The sequence below is a fragment of the Xyrauchen texanus genome, chromosome 49 (assembly GCF_025860055.1).
Source record: "Xyrauchen texanus isolate HMW12.3.18 chromosome 49, RBS_HiC_50CHRs, whole genome shotgun sequence".
Lineage (NCBI taxonomy): Eukaryota > Metazoa > Chordata > Actinopteri > Cypriniformes > Catostomidae > Xyrauchen > Xyrauchen texanus.
The window spans coordinates 14,609,543-14,620,100 of NC_068324.1; the positions used below are offsets into that span (position 1 = coordinate 14,609,543).

Below are 10,558 nucleotides of genomic sequence, written 5' to 3' on the forward strand. Positions count from 1 at the left end.
ATACGTTAGCCAACTCTGAATCAATGTGTTGATTTAAACATTGTTTTTGCCTGCTTAATCCAAATGAGGCTTAAAAAAATATTCAAGGTGCCCACATCTAAACCCATTGTTTGTTACCACTGAATTTCAGCTTAGGATCATGTGCTCCATGTAAAAGCTCTGCTATGCACTTGAATAACACAAAGTGAGTTGAAACAGCATGAAAGCGTTGGGGGGCAAAACTATACTACCGTACAATGTAAGTGCACTGTAGTTTTGATAGTAACGCAAACAGAATTTGAAAGTAACACAAAGGCACTGTTACTTTGACAGTGTAGCAGAGATTAAAGAAGCAATTTGAGATCATGCATAATAATGAATTCATGGCACGCACACACAAGAGATCTTACACAAATTCACCCTGATGCTCTGAACATCTCAAAAGACAAAAGATCTGTATACAAATCCCAAGTGATTGTAAAAGGCTAACAAGCAGCACTTACACTGACTCCCTTATTTAGAGTGGCATATCAGAAGGGAATGATGGCTGATCATATGTAGTGCAATAAGGAGTTTACCTCACTACCTGGATCACATCTAGGAGGAAAATAATGCCTAAAAGGGGTGCTTGAATATCACCTGATCAGATCTGCAAAGCCAGGAAGGTTACCATCTCATTTAGGTGGCAAAGATATTTCTATAAACAATGACAGAAAAATCAATAATATGCCTCTGGCAACTCTCAAGATCTCCACCTGAGAATATATATTCACAAAGACTAAGGATAGATTTATTTATTTTCCATTTTACATATAAATAAGGGTAAGACTTGTGTAATCAGACTTTTAAAGGGAGGCTACGGTTGTGCCCTCAAGCATCTCATCAAACATTACGCAATAATTCAAAAATTCTGAGGTCGTAAGGTTTTACTGTATAAGCTTAATTTAGCATTCATCTGCACCATTTTAACGACTTAATACAATACACAAAGCTTGCAACCTGAAAGATCATATAGATTTATATATAGATTTGTAAGACAAAGACATGTAAGGCTTGTGACACGTTTTCTAAATCCACAGTGTCACAGTGTCTAAATGTCCAAATTAAAGAATCATTGCCTAGACATTTAATGTGAGGGGGCTTTAAGATATACTACCATTTGCCATAACTGCCATTTCTGTATTGCACACACCATGTCATCGAAAACAACACAAAGGGTAAAACAGATATCATAACTAGAATGTGATGGATGGTGAGCCAGAGCCTTAAGCATAACAATCACAACATAACTTTGAGAATCTTTGAGAAGTGTTAACCATTTTAATCACCTGGAACTGGAATGCAATTTACACGTCCACAGGTGCAAAGTTGATAACGAGATATCATCACAGGTAGAGTCTTATAAAATTACAGTTGCATTGAGGATATTTCCACTTTTAGATGTGTGATTACATGCATTAAGCAGACCTTAAAAATGCTTAATAGGTTGTGTCCAAAAACTGCATATGTTAGAGCTAGTGGGTGTGTGTTGGTACAATTAAAAGCTGTACTTGTTTCCACAAGTGATTCCGCAATAGACCAAGAGAAATAATATAAATTCACAACTGAACAATAGTATACATCCATAGATCATGAACTTGTGTACAAATAAAATAAATTGCATGCACCATATTATCAATGCAATATACATTAATATTTGGATTCAAAATGGATGAAACTATCTCTATATGTATGATAAATAACACGTCAATCTAAAAAAGAATCTCCTTTTAATACTGTAAATGTACACGTTTTAACTACTGGACCTAACCCAGGCTTTCAAACACCCTTTGAACAATACATTTCCATTAATTGTCCTATCATTAATGATAACTTGATACGTTTTTTATTTTATTTTAAATTGTACATAGATTGTATGCAGTGCAAATTCTTGCTAATTAAATATTTTAGAGCGAAGCTGGTATGCTAACATATGAATTTTATGTTCAATTTTCAACTTTATGTCTATCATTTTCTTGCCTGGAAATCACCATTTTATTTTGCTTTTCGCCATGGGAGCCCTAACAAACCCGAGTAATGTGCTGGAAGTACATAGGAAGAAACGACAGAAGTTTACAGGATCTCATGAAAGCGTTTGGAAGCTGCAGTTGATTGATTGACAGGAGATGGGTGTAGCACGCGCGTATGATTTTAAAGCGCGAAAGAAATTCGAAGCGGCATTTAACGGTCACTCACCTTCTGCTGACGTCGAGCCATATCTGTGGGCTGTTTGGCGTTAAACGGGTACGCGATACACCTCAACACAAACAGGTAAATCTGTAGTTTAGTTTTCCTCTCCGTCTCGTCTATCTGAAGTCTCTCCTGCTCAGTTTTGTTCACCTCGGCGGGAGAGGGAGCCGGCTCCTTGGTATGGGTTCGCGGGGCATCCGACGCCTTTTCGGTTTTGGCACTTTTTTTAACGGGTTTCCCAGTTTTAACGGGCGGTTCGTCCTCAGGTGGTAGTTCCCCCTCAGATTCGTCGCTAGAGGACGGGTCCAGCATAGTCGACACTCAAGAGGCAATAAGTCCTCACTGCTATGGGAACACGAGAAAACCCCGTGAGGTGTCTGACGACCTCGAAGAGAAAAGGGGAGTTTTTCTTTTTTTTCTGAGAATGTCAAATGTGTCAGTCTCGAGACTTTAGAGGCGGAGTCAAATCGTGAGCAATCTCATTCTTCTTTTCTCTCGTGAGCGCGCGGAGGTTAAAGCAGAGACAGGTAGGCAACCTGTGGCATAGACAACATGCAACACGTGGGAGGTTCCCTTCTTAAAGGGGCAGTCTGTAGATACCGATGCAAATTTTCATTATAAAATAGCCTTCGTTCATGATAAATACGGTTAACTAAAAGTTAGTATTAGTATTAAATTTAAGGAACTTAACATTATAATTTAAGAGAGCAAAAATAAACCATAGGCAAAGACTGATTTAAGAAATGCAAACTAACAGTCTTCAAACATCAGGGGCGGAGTTACTATTTTCGAGCACGTACTCCTTTTCGTGAGCTAAATTTCAAGCATTGTATAGCATTAATTCCTCAAAACAACGATTGACTGATGAGTTTATAGAGAAAGCTGTTTCTTGTTTGCCATTTTTGACCTAATATTGACCTTAAGACATGCCAGTATATTGCAGACTGTGACAACTCAAAAACAAACATAAAGACAAGGTTAAGCTACATGTAATGAACCAAATAGCTTTCAACTGTATTTGATATAGTGGCAAGTGATTTTCTAGGACCAAATTAGCCATTTATAATGATTACTCAAGGATAAGGTGTTGGGGTGATGGCTGCTGGAAATGGGGCCTGTCTAGATTTGAGCAAAAAAAAATATATATTTTTTTCAAATAGTGATGATGCTGTTTTTTACATCAGTAATGTCCTGACTATACTTTGTGATCAGTTGAATGCCACTTTGGTGAATTAAAGTACCAATTTCCTTCCAAAATCTGTACATTATTCCAAACTTTTGTCTGCCAATGTATATATAATCTCTTTTAATCTGTTGACAAAATGCAATATAAATGTTGATAAGTTTGTGCTATTTAATCAGATATTACATTATTTATTTTTATTCATCCTTAGAGCCATTCTGCCGTGCAAAGGCAAAAGGCCGTAACTTTGTTATTTATATTTTTGGACTTTCAAGACCTCCTTTATCATGTATCTTGAGTCAATTTTGTCGTTTTTTTCGAGAAATTAATGGGTTGTCTTAACAGCAAATTCCAAAAGCCCAGGAGAAACCAAGGCAGAACCCCGTAACTCCAGTTACCGCTCTTTGACTTTGTTTTGGAACGCTCTAATAGAATTAGGGTGCTCTGCCTTAGCCGTGCGTCAAAATGAAGTTACTGTGCCGGCATGGAGTTACGGTACACTGCCTTTGTTTTTAAATTAAAATTTGTCACGTTTAAATTACGGTATAGCCTGTGAACTGTCATACATCTGTCATTGAAGCAATCTGACACACACGATACCTAAATAAAAGTGTAGTGAACAAATATTGTTGAGTGTTTTTACTATAGCGTTTAACCCTCTGGGGTCGCGACCTGCAGGAGTTTTTCCTCATAACAGTGGCAACTTAAAATACATCATTTTTAGGCATACAGATAAGTGTAAGACAACATTAGAAATGATAAAGGGTCTACTTTTATTTTTGTACACTCACAATGACAACAAAACCTTGTGCTTTTGTAAAATAAAGAAAATAAAAAGGAGCTGTGTAAAATAGTTAAAGGATGGGAAAGGAGGAGGCGAGAACCGGCTTGACGATATAAATCATAGTTTAATGGAAAACTTAAAAGACAACACAAACACACATGACGGACATGTCCGTAATTCTCTCTCTCTCGAACAATCGTCACCGGCCGCCTTTATCCCTCGCGCGCCTCATCAGGCTGATTGGGGACCGGGCGCGCGATATTCCGACCGGCCCCGCCCCCCTCCGCTCCACAAGCTGTCAGCAGTCTCTGTCTCCGCAAGCAAATTTCTGAAACGCGTCACAAAAATGAACTGAAACTCTGCAAATACTTATCACACAAACATGAAACATAAAGAAAGCTTAAAATGTCTACTTTTAAACAAAACAATTCAAATTTAAAACTTAATATCCTCCTGCAGTGTAATCTGTATAAAACAAAGCGATGTACAGTTTCTCCTGGCTCAGCTAAATATCCCTAATTGTGATCACACCCACAGATATTGCAATATTTTTTAAGTTAATTATCAGCAAAATATTTTTTGCATATCACCCAGCCCTAGCTAAAAGCAGGGCTCGACAATAAGAACTGCCCGATGGCCCGGGCCCAGTGTGAGAAAGATTCGGGCCAGTTGCTAGAACTGTCAATTGCCCGATCGGGCCAGTGCTGCATTTATAACATTAGAACAAGAAAACAACAAGCGAGAGAGCACAAAAATGACACCGAGCAAACAAAGTCTTCTAACCGATGCACGAGCACGAGTATTTTTATCTCACAAAGATACACAAATGCATAATGTACTGGACGCGCCAAGGCACAGTCGCGTGCATGCACAAGATCATATAGACACCGAGCGCACTCTCCTAGCACTGTCCTCGCTCTTTTCCAAGTGTCTTAGCAGCAGCTATTATCAGTGTGTAGAAAAAAAGGGAAAAAACCCACTTAATGAATTTCATAGTGGGATTTAACTTCTTGTGCAACATTTTAATTATTCCCACACATTCCGCGTTCACGGTGCGCGAAATCCCTACATTTTTAGTTTTTAAATGTTGGCAAAAATTAGTAATCCACACATTGGAACACAAGAAATCAACAGTTTCTTTCTCTAGGACTGAAAATCCATGTCTCTCCATGCATATGTCTCTCATCATCATCTCTATCCATGCAGCGTAGACTGTTTAACGTGCATGTGCTCTTGTAAAGGGACAGAGCACTAGTTTTAAAAAAAGCATTGTATGTTTTTTCTTCTCCCCTTTTTCTCCCCAAATTAGAATGCCCAATTCCCAATGCACTCTAGGTCCTCGTGGTGATATAGTAACTTGCCTCAATCTGGGTGATGGAGGACGCATCTCAGTTGCCTCTGCTCTGAGACCTTCAATCCATGCATCCTATCACATGGCTTGTTGAGCACGTTACTGCAGCGGTGTAGTGCGTGTGGAGACCCTTGCTATTCTCCACAGCATCCACACACAACTCACCACATGCCCTACCGAGAGCGAGAACCACACATTATAGCGACCACAAGGAGGTTACCCCATGTGACTCTCCCCTCCCTAGCAACGAGGCCAATTTGGTTGCTTAGGAGACCTGGCTGGAGTCACTCAGAATGCCCTGGATTCGAACTCGCGACTTCAGGGGTGGTAGTCAGCATCTGTAATTGCTGAGCTACCCAGGCCCCTGGAGGACATTGTATTAAAAACATAAGATATGTAAAAAATATTTATTTTTTGACATATTTTATAAAGCCCTGATGGTAAAAACGGCAATTTGTCATTTTTGTGTTGGGGCCAGTGAAATTTTGGCAGGGCCAGTAAAAATCTGGTTGGGCCAGTATAAAAAATTCTTAGCGTTGAGCCCTGCTGAAATTACACTGCAGTGTCAGTGTATATATGGTTTATCAAGTTCCTTATTACAATATCTGGCAAAATGCTGTCACTGCCTCTATTTCTGTGGTACTGTGTCACATTTGTAAAATACATTTAAAGGAATAGTTCACCCAAAAATTTAAATGTGCAGATAATTTACTCACCCTCAGGCCTTCCGAGATGTATCAGAGATTCTTTCTTCATCAAAACAGAATTTTTCCAAAACAAATTTAACAAGATATTTAGGATTTCATTTCAGGCCTCCTCCTTTAAACAATGCAAGTGCAAAATTCATATTTGGGGTGCATCAAAATAATCCACACGACTCCAGTCGACAAATAAAGTTCTTCTGAGCCCAAACTATTGATTATTTTTAGAAACAAAACAATACTTATATACTTTTTAACTACGAATGTTCGCTTCCCTACATCTCTGTGATGCACGCTCATGAGAGGGATGACGTAAGCTCGTTGGTAAGGTTATGCAATACGTGGAGGAGGAGACAGGAAGCGCGTCATTGTTTACAAGAAAAGGAGCACTGTACAAAAGTTTAATAGTCTTTGCTGTAGATTTGTATTGTTCAAAATGGTCCTTTAGCATGTGTATCCTGGATGCTTCAGCCTTCAGAAACCCCAAAAGAAAATGCATGCCAGGAAACATATAATCTTTTCATCGATTGCCTATACTTGATCATGAGCGATTGAAGCTCTGACTTATCGCACTGAACCTGGTTCTCAGTACACCCCTACATTCTCTCAAATAGTGGTGCGTGTGCAGTGAACATTTTGGATTTCAGACCATCGAAAGTAACAAAGGGTCGATGTCTGAATTTATCGGCTGTGCCCTTGCTGTTTTTCCTACAAACTCAGGTATGTGTGAAAACTTTGTCAATGTTACGCCTCCCTCAGCTCTCTGCTCCTCATCACCCGATTTCTAATTCACTGCACTCCAATTCATGCGCTCATCACTGCATAAATAACTCACCTTCATGCCACTTCACTGTCTAGTCTCACACAAAGGACTCTAGTTTGATTGTGCTGCTCTCATGCAGTGTTTATTTATCTGTCTGTATTTGCTCTTGATCTTTGTTGATATCTGTTTAGTGCTTACTCTGCTGTTTTGCCTGTTACCTCTTCAGTTTGGGAAGCTTTTCTTCTGTGTGATCTCACTGTGTAAATCCTGTGAATCTCAGTAAACTCTCTCGCACTTGGTTTCACGAACTACAACTTGTGTGGCTTAAATTCCTGACAGTCATTTAGTCTGTATATTTCTGCTAAAGAAAAAGCACAAGTAAACGCAATGGAAATTGCTCCAAAATAAAGGATGGTTATTTACTGCACTAATGTTTTTTTTAAATTATTATGTAGAAATTATATGTATATTTGTAATTATTTTATGTAGTTTTGAAATGTTTTTTGTTTGTGAACTGCGCTTTGTCTGTGGTCCGTGCAAGTTTCTCTTGTAAATAATGACGCGCTACCTGTCTCCTCCACACGTGACCTTACCGTCGAGCTTACATCATCCCTCTCATGAGGGCATGTCACAGAGATGTACGGAAGTGAACATTTGTAGTTAAAAAGTATATAAGTATTGGTGTGAATCTTCACTGGCCTCACGATTCGATTATGATTCAAAGGGTAACGATTCGATTGTAAAACGATTCTCGATGCATCTTGTCATTCAATATCTTTCTTTTTTCAGTTTCTTCAAAATGTATTTTTTACTCTATTTTTTCCCTTTCAGCTTTTTATTTAGCAGCTGTTTTAAAAATAAGAACGAGTCACATTACGTAAACTGGCCTTTAACATTCAGTATGAGCTGTGAACAAAACATGGAACATCCACAAGAGTAAATGCTTCTATAGTTTAAAAGTTTATCTTAGTTTTTCAGTTTCTTTCTTTAGAACAGGGGTGGGGAACGTCAGGCCTCAGGGCTGTATAAGGCCCGCGAGACAATTTTAAACGGCCCGTGAGGCCATTTGAGAAATAATATGAAAAGCAAAAAATGGCCATGATTCAAATAACCTGAAAAAATTCCTTTCAAATAATGTTTAAAAATAATTTGAAATGATAACACAAAATATTGTATAATAAACAGATCTTTTAGTGAATTTGGAGTGTGAGCACGTAACTGAATGTGTACATTAAATTCAACCCACAATTAGAAATTGCAATTGCAAAAAGAAAAATAATCAATAGTTTGGGTTCAGAAGACATTTATTTGTTGACTGGAGTCGTGTGGATTATTTTGATGCACTCTAAATATGCATTTTAGACTGTCAAATAATGGAGTACATTCACTTGCATTGTTTAAAAGAGGAGGCCTGAAATGAAATCCTAAAAGTCTTAAATTCTGTTTTGATGAAGAAAGAAACTCTGATAAATCTTGGATGGCCTGAGGGTGAGTAACTTATCAGCAAATTTTCATTTTTGGGTGAACTATTCCTTTAAGCAACTTCAAACGTTTGGAATTGCACAAATGGGTCTACCTGCAGCACTTTGCTTCCACAGTGCACGTGAACTGCACTGTGATGATATCCGGGGCCCCACGCAATTGCGTGGTTAGCATGGTGATTAACACCACTACTGGGGCCTGTACCATGAAGCCGGTTTAGGTGGCTAGCCAGCTATGTTCCAGTTTAGCTTCCGCCAACCCTGGGTTTTAGGTACTATGAAAGTAGCTCGGCTTTAATCGGTGTTCGTTGCCATGGTATCTTACGCTGCACGGCTAACCTGCTCCGGGGCAGGTTATGTTCTGGATTCAAGATCTCAGACTGAAGTTTGACCAATCAGCTGTGAGCAAAGAAACATATAGGTGACGCAACTAATGCAATGGCTTCACCTTTTCTCCCAAATCCTGTGGACATCTCCGCGCAAATTGTTAGACGAGCACTTCGTAGAGAAAGAGTTTTTAGGGACAGACAAAATCCATTTGACTTTCCCGATACTTACTTGTATGAAAGATACAGATTTTCCGCGGAAGGAATGTCTTATCTTTGTGAACTTCTTGAGCCGCACATAACAAATGTGACTCGTCGAAGCCATGCCCTTACTGTACCGCAAATGGTATATTGCGTTGCGTTTTTTGGCAAGTGGTACATACTTGTATGCGGTCGGTGATGCAGAGAATCTAGGGAAAAACACGGTCTGTCGGACCATTCACAAGGTGGTCCTCGCTCTGCAGGGGTACATAAATAGCTTCATTGTGTTCCCTGGACATTTATCGACCATGTCCATAAAAGAGGGATTTTATAAAATTGCCGGTAAGATATCTTGATTGGGTGACATCATATGAACAAATTTAACCTTTCACGTTCGTTTTTTTCTTCTGCAAAAAGCACATTTCATACTTAGAAATATATAATGCAATAGTCTACAGTAGCTGTTAAGAATGATTTTAAATATATATTTTTAATTCCTATGATAGGATTCCCTAGAGTCATAGGAGCAATAGACTGCACACATGTTGCAATCTCCACAGCTCTAGGAGAACATGAGGCAGATTATGTGAACAGAAAGTCCTTTCACAGCCTTAATCTTCAGGTATTTGAACAAATGTGAAGTTATTTTTATTTGCATTGAGATCAATCTTTAAATAAGTAACTAACAGATAGGACAATTATTTACTGTACATTTCATCTGCAGATGACTTAAGTTTGGATGCCAAATGGCCTGGCTCAGTGCATGACTCACGAATTTTCCGTGAGTCTATTTTGTGTCAGCGCTTTGAGGAAGGCAAGTTAAAATTGGTACAGTACACTTTAAAGTTTTAATTTGAAAAGCTTACACAATTTTTCCCCTTTTCTGTTCTATGACAGGGCTTTTTGATGGCCTGTTGGTAGGAGATCGAGGTTATGCATGCCAGAGGTTTTTGCTAACCCCCTATCGTGACCCTCAGACAGGGCCACAAAACCGCTTCGATGTGGCCCTCAGTAAAACCAGGGTCAAGATCGAGATGACCTTTGGCATCCTAAAGGCACGTTTCAACTGCCTTAGGCGTTTAAGAGTGTCACCAGAGCGGGCATCACAGATAGTGGCTGCATGTGCCATTCTGCACAATATAGCCACTATCAGAAAGGAGCGAGTACCACCACAAAACCAGCTTCTCCCTGATGAAATTGACCCCATCACAATTGACCACCCAGCTGGCGCAGCTGTCAGAGATGCAATCACAACACAATATTTTACTTAATAAAAGCACACTGACACTGCTGATAGGTCTCAAACTGTTTTATTGGTCATGTGGCTAGGGAGGAAAGAGAGAAAGAAAAATGACATTAATAAACATTCATAGTGTTCATACAGGGTAACTTGGTTAAAAAAAAAAAAAAATAATAATTTTCACATACTGAGATCTGTTTTTTTCCAGCTGTTTGATCTCCAATTTAATTTTTTTAATTTGGAGCCTCAGCTCACAGTCCAGCTCCTTCAGTGAACAGTCTAGTTCTAGACTCCTTTTGTAAAGGGCCCTGACTGAGTCT

At 39.0% G+C, this 10,558-nt stretch overlaps 1 protein-coding gene and 1 pseudogene across 3 annotated transcripts in view; one reads left to right on the top strand and one right to left on the bottom strand.

Moving 5' to 3' along the window:
• Positions 1–2,594, bottom strand: part of LOC127640107 (calcium-dependent secretion activator 2-like) — a 216,752-nt gene extending 214,158 nt beyond the window's left edge. For all 3 annotated transcript variants that reach the window (XM_052122508.1, XM_052122507.1, XM_052122509.1), the window contains exon 1: positions 2,215–2,594. In XM_052122508.1, coding sequence (XP_051978468.1) covers positions 2,215–2,520 — 306 coding nt within the window. In that variant the 5' untranslated portion in view covers positions 2,521–2,594. The remainder of the gene's footprint in view (positions 1–2,214) is intronic.
• Positions 2,595–8,909: 6,315 nt separating this feature from the next.
• LOC127640116 (putative nuclease HARBI1) lies at positions 8,910–10,279 on the top strand (annotated as a pseudogene).
• Positions 10,280–10,558: the final 279 nt, after the last annotated feature.